Genomic DNA, 22,021 nt, shown 5'->3' with positions numbered 1-22,021 from the left:
TATGTTGCACGGCACTTATTTATAGAGTATTTACTGTTTACATATGTGGGAACACATATAGTGTCAGCAGCAAGAGCATATTGGAGTTGGGAGTTTGGTGATTGCGCTGAAGTCATTGTGAAAACTATTTTAGGTTCTAGGTGTGCAGCTATTAAACTAGTTTTAGATGAACTTCAAATGATTTTGCAGCAACGAGACTCATAGTGAGATGCAGCCTCTTTAGTGCACTATGGGAAAAGTTTATAGTCTATTAAAGTTGAACTCCAGGAATTGGGCAAAATGTACCCTTGCATTTGGGGTTGTGGTCACACTCTAGCCTCCTTCACATGCAATGAAGGGTTATTAGCCCTGCATAGTATGTGATGACCTCAGGGGACCACTCACAGCTGACAGTGCCAGAACCAACTGGGATAAAGTTAGTAATACTGCCTGTTCATCTCCCCTCTAGACTTAGCGAGCATTTAACCCTTGCAGTGTGGGAAGGGGGGCTCACTGCAAGAGTACATTTTGCCTATGTACCATAGCTTTATCTTTAAGCGTGGAGTGTGCTGCAATGCATAAAAATGCTAACGGAAAAATTGCTTAGTACCATGTTTTAAGGTATAGTATGTTGCTTGTATGTAAACTATGGCCTTTTTTTAGCTTTAGTTACTTAAATGTCCTTAATGACGCAATAGATATTTTCTTGCTGATTTAATATTTTTTTACTTTAGGTTGTTGGAATTCCTGTTGGATCAGCTGTATCAGCATCAATTAAACCTTCTGTGACTATAAGTGGTGGGCAGATCCTTGTTGCCAAATCCAGCTCTTCAGCTGCCAAGGCAGTGGCAGCCAAACAAATGTTAGCTCAAGGTGTGGCCAAAGCGGTTGTTAGCAGTGGAAACTCCAATGTTTTAACACAGTCCTCGCAAAACGTAACAAAAGCACAAGTTACATCTGCTGTATCAGCAAAAACCGGAACCCAGGGGTCAGGTATTGTCAAAATATTCTGCTCATCAATGCTGATTCATGTAAATTATTTCTACTTAATTAACCACTTGCCCTCCAGAGGCTTTACCCCCCTTCCTGACCAGGCCATTTTTTGCATTGCGGCGCTGCGTCACTTTAACTGACTATTGCACGGTCATGAAGCGCTGCACCCAAATGAAATTTATGTCCAATTTTGCCCACAAATTGAGCTTTCTTCAGGTGATATTTGATTGCCTGTGCATTTTTTATGCTATAAAAAAAAAAAAAGACCGACAGTTTTGAGGAAAATAAACAATATTTTTGACTTTTTGCTATTAAACATGTCCAGTAAAAAAAATTTTAAAATCTAATTTTGTCATAAGTTTAGGCCAAAATGTATTCTGCTACATGTCTTTGCTAAAAAAAAAAATCCCAATACGTGTAAATTAATTGGTTTACAGTTGCAAGAAAAAGTATGTGAACCCCTTGGGATTACGTGGAGTTTTGCATGAATTGGGCATAAAATGTGCTCTGAACGTTATCTAAGTCACAACAATAGAAGAACACAGTCTGCTGAACATAATACTACACAAACATTAGATGTTGCCATGGTTTAATTGCACATAACATGTAAACATTCACAGTGCAGGGAGGAAAAAGTATGTGAGGCCCTAGCTTAATGACTTCTCCCAGAGCTAATTGGAACCAGGAGTGAGCCAACCTTGACTCCAATCAGTGGGATGATATTGGATGTGTTGCTGACAGCTCTCCTGCCCTTAAAAAACACACACCTGTTTTGGGTTTACTGGTTTCAAGAAGCACTGTCTGATGTGAACCATGCCTCGCAGAAAAGAGCTCTCAGAAGACCTACGATCAAGAATTGTTGACTTGCATGAAGCTGGAAAGGGTTACAAAAGTATCTCCAAAAGCCTTGATGTTCATGTGTCCATGGTAAGAAAGACTGTCTACAAATGGAGAAAGTTTAGCACTGTTGCTACTCTCCCTAGGTGGGGTCGTCCTGTAAAAATGACTGCAAGAGCACAGCGCAGAATGCTGCATGAGGTAAAGAAGAATCCCAGAGTGTCAGCTAAAGACCTACAGAAATCTCTGGCACATGCTAACATTTTTTTTGACACATCTACAATAAGGAAAACATTAAACAAGAATGGAGTACATGGGAGGACACCATGGAGGAAGCCATTGCTGTCCAAAAAGAATATTGCAGCACGTTTGAAGTTTGCAAAAGAGCACCTGGATGTTCCACAGCACTACTGGCAAAATATACTGTGGACAGATGAAACCAAGATTGAGTTGTTTGGGAAGAACACACAACACTATATGTGGAGAAAAAAAGGCACAGCACACTAACATCAAAACCTCATCCCCACTGTAAAACATGGTGGAGGGAGCATCATGGTTTGGGGCTGCTTTGCTGCCTCAGGGCCTGGACGGATTGTTGTCATTGATGGGAAAATTAATTCCAGAGTTTATCAAGACATTTTGCAGGAAAACGTACGAACATCTGTCTGCCAACTGAAGCTCCGCGGAGGATGGGTGATGCAACAGGACAATGACCCAAAGCATACAAGTAATTCAACAAAACAATGGCTGCAACAGCACAGAATACGCCTTCTGGAGTGGACCAGTCAGAGTCCTGACCTCAACCCGATTGAAATGCTGTGGCATGACCTTAAGAGAGCGATTCACACCAGACATCCCAAGAATATTGCTACACTGTAACAGTTTTGTGAAGCGGAGTGGTCCAAAATTACTCCAGATCGTTGTGCAGGTCTGATCTGCAACTACAGGAAACGTTTGGGTGAGGTTATTGCTGCCAAAGGAGAGTCAAGCAGTTATTAAGGCCAAAGGTTCACATACTTTTTCCTCCCTGCACTGTGAATGTTTACATGTTATGTGCAATTAAACCATGGCAACATCTAATGTTTGTGTAGTATTATGTTCAGCAGACTGTGTTATTCTATTGTTGTGACTTAGATGATGTTCAGAGCACATTTTATGCCCAATTCATGCAAAACTCCATGTAATCCCAAGGGGTTCACATACTTTTTCTTGCAACTGTACGTAAAAGTTTTATAGCGTTTACGAATGGTGGTATAGATACTGGAATTTTTTCTTTTTTGTACTAGTAATGGCGGCAATCAGCAACTTATAACGGGACTGCGGCGGACATTCTGACACTGGGGGGAACTGACTTGGTGTCACTGACATCCCAAGTGACACCAATACAGTGGTCAGTGCTAAAAAGAAAAGCACTGATACTATACTAATGGCACTGGGCAGGAAGGGGGTTAACATGAAGGGCGATCAAAGGGTTAACTGTGTGCAGTGAGTGTTTTACTAGGGGGCCTTGTCAGTGTGCTTCACTGTATGCACACTGCTTTGGATGGCTGTGCTGTGCACAGCCATCCAAAGCAGTGTGCCCGAGCTCACAGGGAGGAGGACTGTTACTAAACAAAAGTGTTTTTACATTGAGCATTTCAAGCAAATGCACTCCAATTGTGTATCCGACTATCTAAAAACTAAGGCCAGGGAAGGATCTGGAAATTAAGTTTAATTAAAACCTTTGAAAGAAATAATAATTATCCTTGGGGTGACTGCTTTTTGCATTTTACATTTTTTACAGTTCCTAATTTTTCTTCTTTATTTGGAAGTAATATAACTTATTGTATTTAATTTTCAAAGTAATGGCAACTCTACAGTTGCCATCCACAAATATAGGTAACTTGGCAAACCTACCTCCTGGCACCAAATTATACCTCACCACCAACAGCAAGAGCACTTCTGGTAAAGGAAAGCTGTTACTTATACCTCAAGGAGCAATCCTGAGAGCTGCTAGTACTGCAAGTAAGTGTACATACAGGGCCTCTGAATATCGAATTTTGCACATAATGTAAATGGCAAATGTTGTATTAGCAAAGGAACATGTTTGTATTATTGATCAGAGAATACGCTTGTGATTCTGTTTACACCCAAACCAGGTATTTGTAATATTTTAGCTATTTGTATTTTATCTATTGACATTTCATGTTCGCTTGCACATAGAATTTACCAGGTTCTGAAACATTTATGAAATATTTGGTGAAATCTCACTTTACAGAGGGTCACCAATAATATTGCTTTGGCACATTTTACAATGTAGGATATATGACCAAGCATGCTAAGGTGCAAAAAACATTGGAGGCTCATTTTTTTATTTTTGTATTATTTTTTTTTGCTGTGACATTAGGTTAAAGATAATACAGTGACTTTTTAACCTGTAAAATGACTTGTCATTTAAACGATTTATAAAACTTAAAAAGAGGTGAACCATATCTGTTACAAAGCATCACATATGTCCTGTGTGTCTATTTGTTTTTGATCTCTTACATAAGGAGGCATTCATCTCTGATTGATGCATGCTATAAGTTTGTCATTTGGTATTGCGTTTAATTTCTTTTTTGTTCAAATGTTTTTTGTCTGCTCTTTGTATTGATATTGTTGTATATTGTAGTGTAAAGTAATCAAAGTAATCTTTAACATATGTGTTCAAGATCTGCAGTCAGGAGCATCCAGCAGTGGTGGCTCTAGCACAGCAGGAACCTCTACAGGGCTACCCCAGCATCTCACCTACACATCCTATATTCTGAAACAGACACCTCAGGTCTGTATATTGCCCCACATTCACTACAACTTTGTTTATTTTGTTGCTGGCAGTGCTTAGTTTTGTTCATCTTTGTTTAACAGGGCACCTTTTTAGTTGGACAGCCATCCCCACAGACCTCTGGAAAGCAAACCAGCTCGAATGTTGTGGTTCAAGGCAGTGGTGGGTCATCTGCACAGGGTCAGCAAACAATAAAAATAACTGCTGGACAGAAGAGCACACTGATTGCACAGGTAATAGTTTATTTCTATTTCGATGTGACTAATGTACGTAATTATTTTCCAGTCATCTGGCGCTAGAAAGCACCCTCTGGTGTTAAGCGTCATTGAAATTTAGATTAGTGTACATTCATGTACTGATAATTGTTAACTGCTACACAACTGATCAGTAATAATAATTTTCGAAAATTAATTGTGAAAAATTCCCATTCACAAAAACTGATTGTAGTGTGGACCTGGCTTGTGTATTCATGAGCCAGAGTTGAGTTTTTCTCTGCTGAACAGTGTAAGATTAAGAACGGAATAATGAGCAACTCATCTCATTTTTATCTGACATGCATAACACAGGAAGATTCCTTTTGTATTTTAATTCATTGTTGCTGTACAATAATGTTTGTTTACTCTGATGGATATGGTGTTAGCATAGAGCAATGGTCTCCAAACTGTGGCCTGAGGGCCAGATGCGGCCCTTTGCTTGCTTTTATCCGGCCCTTGTGGTATTATTCCCCTCCCCTGACAACTTCAGTGGGCCATAGTTCCTGCCACTAACACCTGCAATGGGGCACTATTCCTCCTACTGACACCAATGATGTGGACTATTCCTCCCACTGACACCAATAATGGGGCACTATTCCTCCCTCTGACACCAGTGATGGGGCACTATTCCTCCCACAGATACCAATGATGGGGCACTGTTCCTCCCACAGACACCAATGATGGGGCACTGTTCCTCCCACTGACACCAATGATGGGGCACTATTCCTCCCACTGATACCAATGATGGGGCACTATTCCTCCCAATGATGGGGCACTGTTCCTCCCAGTGATACCAATGATGGGGCACTGTTCCTCCCACTGATACCAATGATGGGGCACTATTCCTCCCACAGACACCAATGATGGGGCATTGTTCCTCCCACTGACACCAATGATGGGGCATTGTTCCTCCCACTGACACCAATGATGGGGCATTGTTCCTCCCACTGACACCAATGATGGGGCATTGTTCCTCCCACTGACACCAATGATGGGGCATTGTTCCTCCCACTGACACCAATGATGGGGCACTATTCCTCCCACTGATACCAATGATGGGGCACTATTCCTCCCACTGATACCAATGATGAGGCACTATTTTTCCCACTGACACCAATGATAGGGCACTATTTCTCCCAATGACACCAATGATGGGCACTAATCCTCCCACTGATACCAATGATGGGGCAATATTCTTCCCACTGCTACCAATGATGGGGCACTATTCCTCTCAGTGACACCAATGATGGGGAACTATTCCTCCCACTGACACCAATGATGGGGCACTATTCCTCCCACTGACACCAATGATGGGGCAATAATCCTCCCACTGACACCAATGATGGGGCACTAATCCTCCCACTGACACCAATGATGGGGCACTAATCCTCCCACTGATACCAATGATGGAGCACTAATCCTCCCACTGACACCAATGATGAGACACTATTCCTCCCACTGATACCAATGATGGGCACTATTCCTCCCACTGACACCAATGATGGGGCACTATTCCTCCCACTGACACCAATGATGGGGCACTATTCCTCCCACTGACACCAATGATGGGGCACTATTCCTCCCACTGATACCAATGATGGGCACTATTCCTCCCACTGACACCAGTGATGGGGCACTAATCCTCCCACTGACACCAGTGATGGGGCACTAATCCTCCCACTGACACCAGTGATGGGGCACTAATCCTCCCACTGACACCAATGATGGGGCACTAATCCTCCCACTGATACCAATGATGGGGCACTAATCCTCCCACTGATACCAATGATGGGGCACTAATCCTCCCACTGATACCAATGATGGAGCACTAATCCTCCCACTGATACCAATGATGGAGCACTAATCCTCCCACTGACACCAATGATGGGGCACTATTCCTCCCACTGACACCAACGATGGGGCACTATTCCTTTCACTGACATCAACGATGGGACACTATTCTTCCAACTGACACCAACAATGGAGCACTATTCCTCTCACTGACACCAGTGATGGACACTATTCCTCTCACTGACACCAATGATGGGGGCACTATTCCTCCCACTAATACTATTCATGGGGCATTGTTTACTCCAAGGCCAGGACATTTTATACTCTCACTGGCCACAGTCCGGCCCCTCTAATGTTTGAAGGACAGTAAACTAGCCTTTTCTTTAGAAAGTTTGGAGACCGTGGCATAGAGGGACAGTAACATGTACAGCCTTCTGCTGTCTTGCTGAAAACTCTGGTAGTGCTAGTGTTTTGTATTTACGGGTTTTTTGTTTTGTGTTTTTTTTTTTTACATATTTAAGGCAAACAGTGGTTCAGCTGGATTAGTAAAGATATCAGAAAATGTTCTAAAGTCATTGCCAGCGGCATCACAAACACAAAAACCTGGTACCACATTGTTGAGGGTCGCTGGAGGGGTAATAACTACGGCCAGTACATCGTTGCCATCCTCGTCTGCAAGTGGATCAAGTCAACAGGTACCATAGGAGTCCAAGGATAAGTGACATGCATTCCTGTAATGTAGCTTACCATTATTTTACTAAAAGAAGCTAAATAGAGTTTTTAAACTCTATGTAATATTGTAAATACTGATTCTCACTTTTGCCCCTCCTTGTTTTGCACAGGCTGCAGAAGGCTCCAGTACATCTACACAGAATGTGTCATCAAGCAAAATACATGTCCAACAACACACAAGCACTGCTGGTAGCAGCCACATAAAATCTCTGTCCAGTGGGAAATCTTGCACACTGCCCATACCAGTGTTATCATCAAGAGCCGTGCTTAGTTTGGCTTCCAACAGTTCATCTCTAACAGGTCATTGTCACGCATCCCTGCCACGATAAGTTAGGTTTTATTTGAGGCTAGATTCCTCATTGTTAGTCTAAAAAGTTGACTTGTGAGTGAATTTACTACTGCCTTTATGATACCTATGTATTACAGATATAAAGGCTGGGTTTTCTTATATTGCTGCTGTCAAAACTATGTGCCATGTAAAAATTACAATAGGAACAACTGAGGTGTGAATGTGGTAAACACTTTTATGTGCTGTTATTTCATGTTAAATTGCATATCTTTTGCAGTGAAAGCAGAACCTGACCACAACAGTGCTTCATCCTTCCATACTGGCAGTTCAGCAGTGAAGATGGAGGATACCTTAGATCAGGAATCCAGCTCTGTGAAGTAATTTTATCATTTCTGTTCCATGTTGCTTCCTGAAGTTTTCTGCTTCTGCAGTCTAGTTTGTGTATACTAAATATGAATTTCAGACAGTTAAAAATACAGATATAATACTTGAATAATTTCATTTGTTGAATGATTTGTGCGGCTAGGATTGTGCTCCTGGTATCCCTGTCAGTCAGCACAGCCAGGCCCTGAGACTCCATTAGAACATGCATTGCATTTAAAACAACTGTATTAAAAAAAGAAAATACTGCAAGTTAAACATTCAGGTACCTAGAGGTGTTTACACATGACTGCAGCAGGCTTCAATCCATAACTGTTACTATCAAATCCTGGACCAGTCTGAGAGGCAAAACTTCTGCACCTCCTTTTAGTGTTGAAGCTTGCCTGCTCCGGCCTGCACAGTGAGTGAGGCAGCCCCTGATAGTGATAAGCCAGTAAAAATGTGTTGGTGGGGTGATGGCTTTATAGTCTCTTTTGGCTTGCTGGCCATAGCGAACAATCTGAAAAGAACCCCTCTCCCCCCCTTTACCCATTAGGGGTGATAGGCCAAAATTTATGGGACTAAGCCTACAAGAAAGATCTTCAGAGAGACAAAGGGAGGCCCATCTCTCACCTAAGGATACCAGCTAAAAACTGAGACTTGGCTGAGCTGGGAGGGTTGATTCCTACTTTATTTTTTCTGGCTAGTGTCTATTCACCTGAAGGTGACTGCATAGCCTGATAATTCATGAATATATGAAGTACCCTGTATCCTGTGGTGTTACCTGGATAGCATGCTGACTTGTCTTCAGTGGTTTCTTAGCCACATATCCAGAACAAATGTGTACATCAAATGCATGGACTTAACTGCCTGGATAATTGTCCAGTTCCAGAGAATGCCAGGCAACTAGCATTGTCATATTTCCTTTATATCTGCCTGGAGTTAAGCATTAAAGTAAAGAGAAAATGTAAATGATTATTCATAAAAAATGTGTTTGTATACACTTACTGACATAAGTACCCGAAATTGTGTTGAGATCGGCCTCTTGTAATCCCCTGCAAAGCAGGTCTCAGACTGCTTACAGGAGAGCAGAGCAGAGTAACATGACTACAGGGTACTACTGCTCCTTCAGAGGCTATTCACAGACTAAGGTGGGCTCTAGACTAGGCTTTTTTGCATAAAGTGACCCTGTCACTAAAAATAAATAACGGCTACAAGTGTAAAGTGGAGACACATACCGGCTGCAGCTTTTGAGACACTGCCAGTACACTCTAATCAAAGGCAATCTCAGGCAGAGTGTCAATATAGGATCAGAACGGTGTGTGCGTGTGGTACCCTGAAAAGACTGCTTTTTCAAGGGGTCATCGCACCTGTGCTGGAAGAGAGGAGGTCTCAGGGTTTCCATTTCAAAACTGTTAATGGTTCATGGTTCCCAGGCCAAGAAGAGATACCTGGCATATTGTAGGCCTCAAGGGTCTCCTCAAGTTCCTGAATGTACATAACATCAGGGTGAAGTCCACCTGATCTGTGATCGCTTTGCTTCATGAAGGGGGACTAACATCAGTGGATATCAAGAATGCTTACGTATGCATCCCAATTTTTCCAATATTACCAGTGGTTGCTAATTTGCTGTGAAGGATGACACTATCTGGTTTGGAGGTTGTTGAAGATCCTGGGTATCCCTATTGTGTGGGGTACCTGGACGACCTGCTTCTCAGGAGGCATTAGTCTTTGAAATTGACATTAACGCTTCAGCAGACGATCCCATTCCTGGAGAGGTTTGGCTGGGTGCTGAACCTTCAGAAGTTGGCCTTGGTTCTGACACATCTGGAGTGCTTAGGCTTAGTAATCTGGCATGGGTGAAAGGACTGCTTTCACAGGAGAAATGCCTGCTTGGCCAACAATGTGATATACAGACATTGTAAATCTCTTGACACATGAGCTGGGTCCAGTCTTCCATCCTGCTTTATGGTCTCTGATTTTGAAAGAAAAGGGGAGTTTCTGTCTCTGCAATCCCTACCCTCCTCAAGGCTAGGAAATCAATCTAGCACATAGATTTTTCCACTTATGAAACCCCTAACGTTCCTTGTTTACGAACAGATGGACTATACAGTCTATAATGCTTGAATCACTCCAGAAATCGTTTTCACTCCCCCCAAAATTTTTGCTGATATCTATTCAGTAGAAAGTTTGCAAAGAAGTGGACTATTCCTGTAGTTGATTTTTGTCATTTTCTGTCCTAAACAAACATCTCACTGTACCTATTGAAAATGTTCTTCTTTCAAAGGTTCTACAGAGAGAAAATTTGAGATGCTTCTAAAGGCTGTCTTTGTTCTTGCAGGCCCAGCAACCAGCTGTCACTGACATTTCGGTATGTCAAACTGCAGCTAACTGGACTAGGGCAATGAGCTATCAATAGAACCCTGTATTTCAGCATTGTGCTTTGTGCTGTTACAGAGCAATTACAGCAGCTGCCTTCTGTTTTGCTTTTATGTGTGGATGCTCTCTAGGAACATGAGGCAAATTTCCTGAATGGCAATAATGTCCTCACATGCACAGTCTTTATAACTAAAAGCTTGTAAAGCTGAAGATTCCTGCAAAACGCACATGATACATATGACTTTCCAAGGAAGACGTCTTTTCGGTGAGGCAGTTAACCAGTTTTTCAAAAATATCATAAGTGGGAAGGTTTACTTCCACAGCAGAAGATCACTAAATTATCCACCTCAGGAGCCCTTAGCTCCTATAAATACAGAGCACCTGTCCGCTCTAACCAGGCTTCAACTGCAAAACTTAAGTTCAGCCTTTCCTTTTGGCACAATTTGGCTCACAAAGACCACCAAGCCTTCCCCAAAGTCCTCTTCACAATTAAGGGGCAGCCTTGCTACCAATATTGGGGGGATGTCTGTTAAAGGTTGCGTCTCTCTAGATCAGTGATATCCCAGATCTGTAGTTTTAATTGGTGGTTTCAAAGGGGTACAAAATAGAGTTCAAATCTCTACCCCCTCACCACTTTCTACTTTCAGATTAACAAAAAGTGCCAAAGGACAGTCAGATTTGCAGAATGACCTGAGCCATCTCCCATTGCATCATTGTGCCACTACTGTCACATGACGGGTTTAAAGGATTCTACTCAAACCTGTTTATGGTACCAAAGCCCAACTGGGGTTATTTGTCCTATTGTGGACTTAAAATCACTCAACAGATTCTATCAAATTCCCAAACTTCACGTGGAATTACTTCTCTGAGACAATGGAGTATGTGACATCCGTAGACATCTCCATGATCCCATTTACACACCTCAGCAGCACATTCTTCTCTTCACAGTGGTGGACAATCACTCCCAGTATGTCACACTGCCGTTCGGCCTATCCTCTGCTGCCAGAATGTTCATTACGATCTTAGCACCTTGGCTTGCTCTTCTTAGAACTCAACGCATCCATGTCACAGGCTTGTGACCTTTTTCCAAAGGACTCCTTTCCAGCTATCGGAAAATGTCCATAGGATAGTTCAGATGCTTCAAGCCTTGAGCTGAGTGATCAATTTCAATGAACCTGCTCTCCAGCCTTCCCTTCGGCTGGAATACTTGGGTCTGGTCCTGTACATATTCCAAGCAACCGTGTCTCCCAGAAAAGAAAGTTCTTTCTCGAAGAGCATATGCTTAAGAATTGATATCCAGGGAGAACATGTCACAATGAGATTCTTCATGAGAGTTTGAGGCCTAATGGTAGTCTCCTTTGCGCCAGTACCATTCTCTCAATTCCTTTCAAAAATTCTCCAACATATTGTTTGCCTGGAATAAACAAGCTCCTTCTCTTGATTTACTCATACTCTCCTGCAAAGTAGTCTTTTTAGTACTTATCACATCTGTCAAATCTGTTTCTGAACTGGCAGCTTTTTCCTAAAAAGAGCCTTTTCTCGTATTTCACAATGACAAGGTTTACATACGCCCAAGGCCATCCTTTCTCTCAAAGGTGGTCTCCGTATTCTACCTCAGTGAGGACATTGTCCTAACAACCCTATGCCCTGCTCTTGAGCATCCAAAGGAAATCTCTACATTGCCTAAATATAGTCAGATCCATTGTAGCATACCTCAAAGCTACTGTTGAATGGCAGAAGAACTGATTCCTGTTTGTACTGTCCTCAGTACCTCGCAAGGGACACTCTGCCTCAAAGGCCTACATCACACAATAAGGTATCTGATCGCAAGAGCTTACATTCTGAAATAAAATCTCCGGCACTTTTAGGCACCCATTACTCAAGATCAGTAGGTACTTGGGTATTTCAGGACCAGGCTTCTGTAGTCACTTGTGCAAAGCTACCACTAGATCTTCTGTTCATGCTTTTTCAATGTTTTACCAAGTGGATGTCCAATCTTCTGCATAAAATGAGTGAATATTACTTGTGAGCCACTAAAAATAGATAAATAAATGACTTCTTACTCTTATTGTGGTTCGCTGGCATCAATACACATCCTCATAATCATGTGTTGATCAACCAAAAAATAATAAAAATAAAATGCTGCGCTCAAATTATATTACCATAACAATCAATATGCAATGCTACATAACCATAATTAAATCATTAATTATGTGTATAATACCCTGTGTGCCTTGTAAAAAAATATTTTAAAGTGAATTGAATAAATACGTTACATAATAAAAGTGCCAATCCAAATTAAAAAACATAAATAGTGAAAGTCCAAAATAAAGATGATCCAAATGATGTCTATAATCCTTGTGTGAGTTCCTTCAAATTATAGTAGTGCTAAGCACTCACCTCCATGAAAGCCTAATACATATAGGCAAACATAACTTTGCATCTTTAAATATTTAACGATGTTTGCAACCTCTATGCCTTGAGGTACTGCTGGGCAGTGGATATCCCCTGGAGTCTTCCAGATGATCCAATCCTCTTTTGCAGGTATGGCTGCAAGGATCTCTCCCTCCTTATGCTACAGGATTACTCCTCCATCCCTCCGTTTTCTCAGCATTTTTGTGACAGTGGGTGAGTGGGATCTCCCTTATTATCGGTAGTTAGTTCATCATTTCTCTGAATGCACTTAGGATTTTTAGCAAGCAGTCCATGCAGTAGGCTCTCACATATCTTCAACAAGTCCCAGACTGGTGGGTGAACCCTCTCTAGGAGATGCACACAGCAAAACCACCATCCATCATCTTTTGGCCAGAAAGTTCTCGCAACAGCACTCTAAAGTTGGGTCTTCTGGCTCTAGTTGTTTTGGCCTGTTGGCATAGTTATGTTTGCCTCATTGTTGCCCACCCTTCTTGTTTATTGATTGGGGACGTTATGGTGTATGAATACTCTTCTTTTTTTATTTTTTTTTTTTTTTAACGTTTTTTTTGTTGCCATATGCAAACATATACATATCCAAATATGCATACATATCAAAATACATTAATAATCCATCCAACAATAGGAGCATTACATTCTTCCAAGATGTATGACATTTCTATCACATAGCCAACCACTGTATGGAAGTACCAATATACACATATCAAAGGTAAGGATGTGTTGATTAGAATCATAGTCGCATATAAGCTTTTATGACATCAGTAAAACAGGCAAACAACCAAAAGAAAAAAACAGAAAAACTAGCCGGGATAGCACTTTCCCACCCCAAAGAAAAGAAGAAATACACATGTCTGGCGCTTATCACATCTCTCAGCTCCAAATACTGTCCAAGTGCCTCCCTTCCCAAACAAACCCCGGTCCTTCAAGAGTAATCTGGTACCGTTTCTCTGGAATCCACCATGTATGAATACTCTGCCTGTATCCTGTACTGTATGATTAAGATAAGAGGTATTTTGACTTGCCTGTAAATTTCATATGTAGGAGTACAGTACAGGCAACAGGCCACATCCCTTCCTTTCCTTGGATGCCTCTGCATTGCTTGCTACAAATCTGAGGACTTATGGAGTCAGGTAGGGTATGGTGCCCAGGGTATATGTCCTCTAAAGCTTTGCCTTTTCTGGTGCCAGTTTCTACCAGATGTTTCCTATCCTTGTTAACCATGTGTTTTTCTTCCCTAAATGTGAGTTTTTTTCACTCCTTGATTGGATCAAGATTGTTGAGTTTCTTGCTTGGTCCTTGGTTTACTCTTCTATGTTGAGGCATTTTTCTGGTGACCAATTTGTTGTTGGTCTGGAGCATCAGGTTCTCTGTCCTTCCTCTCGTTGTCTTGGCAGATTTAACACATCAGGCATGGGGTTTAACCTAAACCCAGTGTCAGATTTCAGCAGTTCTTCAAGGCTGCAGGCAGACACCAGTTCTGTTTTTGTTGGACTTGTTAGCAGTTTTTCAAATTGCTGTTAGCCCACCGCTCATTTGGACTGCTTTTGGATGTCCGGACAGTATGACTTCCTGTGGCATTTAATTGATGAGAGAGAAAATAGGATCTTTGTACTCATCGTCATGCTCTTGATACTGCTTGCTATAAACTGAGGTATTATGGTTGGGGGTGGAGGGGAGGGGTTGTTCCCATGTAAATTTTGTTAGCATGAAGAGGCATGTCATATCACCAGGGATGCTTAGACTTTTGGACATAATTGCTGGGGGTAGAAAGTTTTATATACAATATTTCAGTTCTGGGTGGCTGATATTATAATGATATTTATTTACTCCTTGGCATCCTGTGCCTACAGTTTGTGTATTCCTTTCCAACTCTGAATGTTCCAGCTCCTCCTGCTGCATTCTCTGTGCTATAATGCAAATTAAAGCACAGAGAAAATGTGACATCCCATTTTGTATACACCTACACATGGCAAAAGTACAGGAACACATGATCTGAGATTTTGATGCCACGGATGCAAGACTTTATTGAAGCAGATTTAAATTTTTCCATTCAACATTAGTTATTCTGTTATTCCTTACGCTGCTAGCATTCAAACAGATAGAAAACTATATTATACCTGTTTTCACTTACTGGAGATGTTCTGGCTAGAAATACTAGAGCAGCGTTTTCAAAGTGATTTCTCAACAAAATAAAGCATGGAGATGTGGATTAATTAATTTACTTCAAGTATTAAAAAATGATTAGCTGTTTCAGTTCATGGTGATCAGATACAGTTTAGCTCTGCTTTCAAGAAGTTAACAGCATTTGCCAAACCTTAGTGTCTGTTTTGAGCGAACAAGTTATGTTACATTTTTATTTGATGTTTTCAAATTAAGAATATGTGTCTGAAAAATACAGGAACCTGTATGTTTGTCTTGGTAGTATACCAGTGTAGACTTTCAAAATGTTATCCCTTTCTATGGTATGCATGTCTTCATTGACAGTGTTGGTTTGATGATGCTCAGTCCACACTTCTAAATAATTGCAGGACAGAACATCTGCAGAACTTCAAGCAGTTGTTAACTGCAACCGTGAAGAAGATCCCTCTAATAGGTGAAAGAGGTAAGAAATATAACTGTCAGAAAGCAGTGTACTAATATGATTATTCTAAATCCTGCTTTAAAGTGCCGGCGACCACCAGTAATTGTGGACAGGGGGTGGTTAAATTGTTTTGGGCTTTTTAGTGACATCTAGCTATTGCATACAGTTCGGAATTGAACTGTAGATGGAATTATCTTCCAGGGAACTTTCTTCCACTAATAGTGGAAGACTTGCACTTGGCTTCAGTGGGGGACTCCTAAAGGCTAAGTGTACCATAACCATTTCAGTACTGGAATTTTCTTCTTTTTTTTTTTTTGATCTTTTCAAAAAAATTGTGACACAAAATGATCACTCCATTCACTCACTCACTCCAAAAAAGGGATCTTTTTGAGAGTGTTTGCAATGTCCTGGCGGCTTTATATGATATGTTTGTTTATAACAGAAAATAAGGGAAACTTTGTTTTTTTATTTGTTTATTTTTTCCAATATATAGTTAAAAACCCATTGGTTATTAAAAATCACCAAAAGTTAGCTGTCTGTCTCAACAAAATATCAAAATATTTGGGTCTTGTGCTGCATGCCTGTGAAATTGTCAGTCCATCTGAAAAAAGGCCTGGAAGGGAAGGGCGGTGAAGCATGCTGGTATTGAGGTGATTAAGGAATGAAAAACATGTTTGCTCTTTTCCACAGATGAGGATGGCAGTAATTTATTTTGTGCAAGCTCAGTGGAGCAGTATTACAGTTGGAATATTGGAAAAAGAAGAGCATCTGAGGTACTTTTTGGAAGAATTAAATTAGGACTTGGAGCATGAATACTATTCCTATTGTGTGTATATTATCCACAGTTCTCTGGAATTTGTATAAATATTTCAGAAATACACATTTAAGTCTTTATTGTAGCATTTAGCTAAATGCAATTTTTATGCTCTTTGGTTCTGATTATGATCTTCACCTTAGTTTATAGCTGACATCAATCATTGGGCAGAGTGTCGTGTGTACATGCTCTGCGCTCTTTACTGCAATACAGCATCTTCCCTACAGGAAGCATATTGCCTCTGCTGCCACTGCTTGCAAATAAGTCAATCGGCAAGCTAAAAATGCTGTTTAGCAAAAATTGCAGCTGTGCTAAATTCAGAAAGTGAACTCAATTTATCTTAAAGTGTTACTAAACACAGGACCCTGCATTCATATCTGGCCTCCCACAGTCAAGGCTGTGGATAAGGGGCCACCATCAGTCCTCCTGTACGGGGCCCAGGTCAGCAGCTGGGTGAATCAGGTGTGGGCAGGGAGAGTGATCGGCACGGAAAGGGGGGGGGGGGGGTTAATTACTTGAACCGACTCCCTTTATGGCTAGAACTGATCCCCTTTTGGCTCCCTGAGCAGCAGCGGAAAGCTGATTTCTTCTCCTCTCTGTCCCACTGGTCTCTCAGCTGCTGAAAAGAGTCATACAGGGAATTTCAGTAGTTGGCCCCCCTGCTGCCTAAACCCCCTGTGTGCCCCCCCCCCCCTACAGTGCTGCCGGCTCCCCTCCTCTCTTTCCCACAGGCAGCTGCCAGCACACAATAGGATCTTCAGGATGGAGAGTGGGGGAAGGGTCCGATAAGTGTCACATTTACCAGCCCCTTCCTTTCCCGAATTAACATAGTGAGTGATTGGTACTGATCACTCACTGTGTTCATTCACTAGTGAAGCCTAGTAAACAGTGCTTTTTTGGGTGGGGTAGAGGGCTTGTCATGTTGGCTATATGGGGCCCCGTGTTTTCTAGCAGCAGCCCTGCCCACAGTACAATTATTTTAGTAAATATAAACTGCTAAGTACCTTTTCTCTGCAGTTAGAGCCTTGTCTTGTGACTTCTATCAGTGTCCAGCTGAGCACTGGTTAAAGCTTGTAGGAGGAGTTTTCTTCTCTAGGAGGATGCAGAACCCCTGACCTCTGTCTGGACAGTGCTGATTGGCCCTGTGCTGATCACATGCTCTCTCCCAAGAAAAATAAATCTCTAGCAATACACCACTAGAGAGCTTCTGGTGCCGCTTGAGGCTGATTGTAAATCACCCTGTCGGCAGAGAGAGAGAGGGAGGGAGCAGTGTCCCAACTTTCTCCAAAGACTTGCTAATGTTTGTAGGGGTGAACACTGCTCGAAACCTCAGCCGTTGTTCTGGCTACGCTCACTGATGCGTTTCACCCCACTCATAGGGGGCTTGGTCACAGAATCTAGCAATACACACCAAACTCAGCATGTGCAGAGTGTCACACACAACACCTCACAGGGTCAGTAGGAGAGCAGTAGTTACGTACTTCCCTTCACTGCGCTTCCTGCCTTACCAGTCACATTTTATATTTTCATGACAGGTTTAAATCTGGTTGGTGGCAGTAAAAGCTTAGAACAAGCATTTTTACATTAGAGTTTCTGTAAGCAAGAAGCAGCAAGGAATGTGTTTCAGCATCACATAGTGTACAGAAGTGCCTGGCTGAAAGCCTGAAAGTATACCTGTACTTTGCCCATATTTGGGCTAAAGACTATTTCCCTGCCCCTACATGAGAACATTTTAGGCCACTCAAACAACCCAGTGCTGCTTTTTCGAGGGAAAGCGAAAAGACTGACAAGTGAAAAGAGATGTGAAAGGAAGATGGTGTGGGAGATCTTTGCATTTATTTGCAGTAATCCCGCGCAGAATATCGATTGATAACTGTTTACCTTTTAAAACTGAATTTTTACTTTTTTTTTAATCAGTGGCAACGAGCTGTGGCCATGAAAAAAATGCTTCATGAAATAATTGAAAAGCAGCCAAAATTTAGCACTATTGCTCCACTGAAAACCAAGGAAATTGTACACTGGTGTCGCATTCATGGTTACACTCCTTCTGATCCAGAGAGCAGTGATGATCGGGAATCCATTGAAGATGTGCTGACTCGAATAGACAACGAAGCTTGTAAGTACAAGGCAGTTTATCCCTCCATTTCATGGCCAATGCTTACTATTAATTTATACAGTTGTGTTCAAAATAATAGCAGTGTGTTGAAAAAAGTGAATAAAGCTCAAAGTCCTTCTAATAGCTTTTATTTCCATACACACAAATGCATTGGGAACACTACACATTCTATTCCAAATCAAAACATGAAGAAAAATATATCAAATGTGTGTTGTTCCTCTAAAAAATAGCAGTGTTTGTATTCTTCTTTACAAGCTCAAACATTCACTATATAAACTGAAAAATGTTTGAAGATTTTGCTTTCCTTTGAATCACTTAATTAATATTTAGTTGTATAAGCACTGTTTCTGAGAACTGTTGTACATCTGTGTTGCATGGAGCCAACCAACTTCTGGCACCCGTGAACAGGTATTCCAGCCCAGGATGATTGGACTACATTCCACAGTTCTTCTCTATTTCTTGGTTTTGCCTCAGAAACTGCATTTTTGATGTCACCCCACAAGTTTTCTATTGGATTAAGATCCGGGGATTGGGCTGGCCACTCCATAACGTCAATCTTGTTGGTCTGGAACCAAGATGTTGCACGTTTACTGGTGTGTTTGGGGTCATTGTCTTGTTGGAACACCCATTTCAAGGGCATTTCCTCTTCAGCATAAGGCAGCATGACCTCTTCAAGTATTCTGATGTATTCAAACTGATCCATGATCCCTGGTATGCAATAAATAGGCCCAACACCGTAGTATGAGAAACATCCCCAAATCATGATGCTTGCGCAAACATGCTTCACTGTCTTCACAGTGTACTGTGGCTTGAATTCAGTGTTTGGGGGTCGTCTGACAAACTGTCTCCGTCACTAGACCCAAAAAGAACAGTTTTACTTTCATCAGTCCACAAAATGTTGCACTATTTCTCTTTAGGCCAGTCAATGTGCTCTTTGGCAAATTGTAACCTCTTCGGCACATGTCTTTTTTTTCAATAGTGGGACTTTGCGGGGGCTTCTTGCAGATAGCTTGGCTTCACATAGGCGTCTTCTAATTGTAACAGTACTTACAGGTAACTTTAGACCTTCTTTGATCTTCCTGGAGCTGATTGTTGGCTGAGTCCTTGCCATTTTGGCTATTCTTCTATCCATTCGAATGGTAGTTTTTCGCTTTCTTCCACATCTTTCAGGATTTGGTTGCCATTTTAAAGCATTTGCGATCATTTTAGCTGAGCAGTCTATTATTTTCTGCACTTATTTATGTTTTCCCCTCTTCAATCAACTTTTTAATCAAGGTACGCTGTTCTTCTGAACAATATCTGGAACGACCCATTTTCCTCAGAATTTTTAGAGAGAAATGCACTGTAACCAGCATGTACAACATTTGCTGCCTTCCTTCCTTTAAATAAGGGCAATAATTGCCACCTGTTTTTCAAAGAATGTATGACCTCACTAATAGAATTCCACACTGCTATTATTTTGAACATGCCCCTTTCAATTAGTGATTCAATTACACAGAATCAGCAACATGCATGTCATGACTGTTGGGTCTGTTGGATTTCTATTACTCTACTACACCTGCTAGTATATTATTTGCCATGTAGAAATATAATTTCTACCAAAAACAGTGATTGATCAGGTTAGTGATGTCTGACTGCTATTATTTTGAACACAACTGTATGTAAAATTACCTTGAGAGAAATGTGGGGGCTGCATTTGCTGATTTGAAATTTGTCCGTTTGTTCTGACTTACTTATTTCTAGAGCCACTGACCCTGACCAAGCATGCAGGTCCAAAATGTCGGTGAAAAGTCAGAAATTCTTACAGGAAACTTGTTCTGTGTCAGTGGATTCAAGTTTTAAGATATGAGTCAGCATTAACGGATAACATCTACTTTATATTTATTACATGAACCGGTACCTTGTTTACATAATCTAACTTAAAAGGAAACAAAATTACAGCTTATTTTTTTCAGATGATCTATTCTGCACCCTCCAGCAAGGGAAAGCCCTATAGTAGTTCTCTAAGCTTATGAGGGGTCTTGGCAGCTGTGTTTGCCTTTTTTTTTTTCAAATTTATTTTATTTACATTTTTTTCCCTAAGTACAAAACAACATAGAAGTCAAACTGACACACAGAACAAAGAAACATAAAAAGAAAAATTTTCAGCACTAAACCCACAAATTGTCATTGTTGAGTGGATGGTGTTTGCCATCATTAACCCCCTTTTGTATTGTGCCGATATTATCACTATTGTAATTAGATTTGGACACTTGGGGGTAGATTTACTAAAACTGGTGCAGCTTTGTATGGTAGCTAATCGGCTTCTAAGTTCAGCTTGTTCAATTAAGGTTTGGCAATAAAACCTGGAGGCTGATTGGATTCTACACAGAGTTGCACCAGATTTTGCACAGTTTTAGTAAATAACCCAATGTCTGTCCTAACAATGGGTTCAAGGTCTAGAGGCTGGGCTTTTTGTATTGTGTGTTAATTAGGACAGACTTGGGACATGCTCACTTTAAAGCTGGGTGTACACTTTTAGATTCTCATTCAAAAGTTTTTGTTTTAACTACTTCGGCAGTAGAGCAATTTTTTTATTTTTGCACACTTGTAACAGTCTACATTGTTGGCCATAACATTATTTTTTTTTTCTGAAAGCAGAGGCCTTGTAGAATAAAAGGTAGTAGTTGTAATTTTTTATGTTGCACGATATTTGTGCAACTGTTTAACAACTGCATATTACCAGGAAACAAATATAATAAAATGTAACACAATATAATGCACATTTTTGGCCAAATATAAAAGATTGGTTTGGGTCAAGCAAATCAATAGCAAACATGGCAAGTCTTAAAAATTGTGTGTGCACATTATATTGCGAAAAACAATGGTACCCAATAATCTTCATAGGCAACATTTTTAAAGCCTTTACAGCTCATCAGCTTAGAGATAAAAGTGAATTCTGGCACTAAAATTATTGCTCTTCCGCCAATGTTTGTGACAATACCTAACATGTGGTACAATTGTGGTTTACATACACGTGCGCACCCTGTGTACACGTTTGCATTTGTGGGTGTGTGCAGCGCAATGGGCATTATGTTTATCTTTTAATTTATTTTATTAAAGTTTCTTTTTTGAGTTAGTGGTTGTTTCTCTGTCTCCTCCCATCTAACATTGTAAAGCCCTCCAATGTTGCTCCCGGTAAGAGTAGGAGAGCCTGGGAACCACGCTGCCCTCTGGATCACTTTCACTTTGCTGCGAGCAGCCATTGGTGTGTGCTTAACCCTTTGCTCTTTGAACATACTACCTACGTCCAAATTGCTGAAATAGTTAAGGATGTTTGTTTAAATTTCTGATAGTGGGGGTCAGATGACTTGTTTTTGACCAAATTGATGAGAAATTTGAAAGAGGCAACATGGAAATATTTTTTTTAACAAACAAAATTCTAACAGTGTATGTGGTTTTCATTTGGTAAAGTATATTTACTCCAAAGTTTAATGTTAAATGCAGCAAAAGAAATTTTGATCTATCTTCGACTGGCACTCAAGCCGTCTAATATGCTGCGAATTTTCATATGAATGTTTACTTGAAAATCTACTAGCATGCACCTAACTTAACGTTGTTCAAGAAACTTTGCTGTCAGCAATGAGCTCTCCTCCTGAGAAACATCTAAAAGGAAAGAGATAC

The 22,021-nt window shown here is 41.0% G+C and overlaps 1 protein-coding gene across 6 annotated transcripts in view; it reads left to right on the top strand.

Moving 5' to 3' along the window:
* The window catches only part of YEATS2 (YEATS domain containing 2), an 87,128-nt gene that overhangs the window by 37,336 nt on the left and 27,771 nt on the right, over window positions 1-22,021 (top strand). For all 6 annotated transcript variants that reach the window (XM_089672341.1, XM_089672340.1, XM_089672339.1 and 3 more), the window contains 10 exons: window positions 714-972; window positions 3,652-3,813; window positions 4,500-4,609; window positions 4,693-4,842; window positions 7,176-7,349; window positions 7,497-7,686; window positions 7,953-8,052; window positions 15,376-15,449; window positions 16,119-16,201; window positions 18,160-18,358. In XM_089672341.1, the coding sequence (XP_089528467.1) occupies window positions 714-972; window positions 3,652-3,813; window positions 4,500-4,609; window positions 4,693-4,842; window positions 7,176-7,349; window positions 7,497-7,686; window positions 7,953-8,052; window positions 15,376-15,449; window positions 16,119-16,201; window positions 18,160-18,358 (1,501 nt within the window). The remainder of the gene's footprint in view (window positions 1-713; window positions 973-3,651; window positions 3,814-4,499; window positions 4,610-4,692; window positions 4,843-7,175; window positions 7,350-7,496; window positions 7,687-7,952; window positions 8,053-15,375; window positions 15,450-16,118; window positions 16,202-18,159; window positions 18,359-22,021) is intronic.

The sequence above is a fragment of the Staurois parvus genome, unplaced genomic scaffold (genome assembly GCF_062004578.1).
Source record: "Staurois parvus isolate SC_StPar_1 unplaced genomic scaffold, SC_StPar_1.0 ptg000126l, whole genome shotgun sequence".
Lineage (NCBI taxonomy): Eukaryota > Metazoa > Chordata > Amphibia > Anura > Ranidae > Staurois > Staurois parvus.
This window is presented reverse-complemented; position numbering and strand designations above follow the sequence as displayed.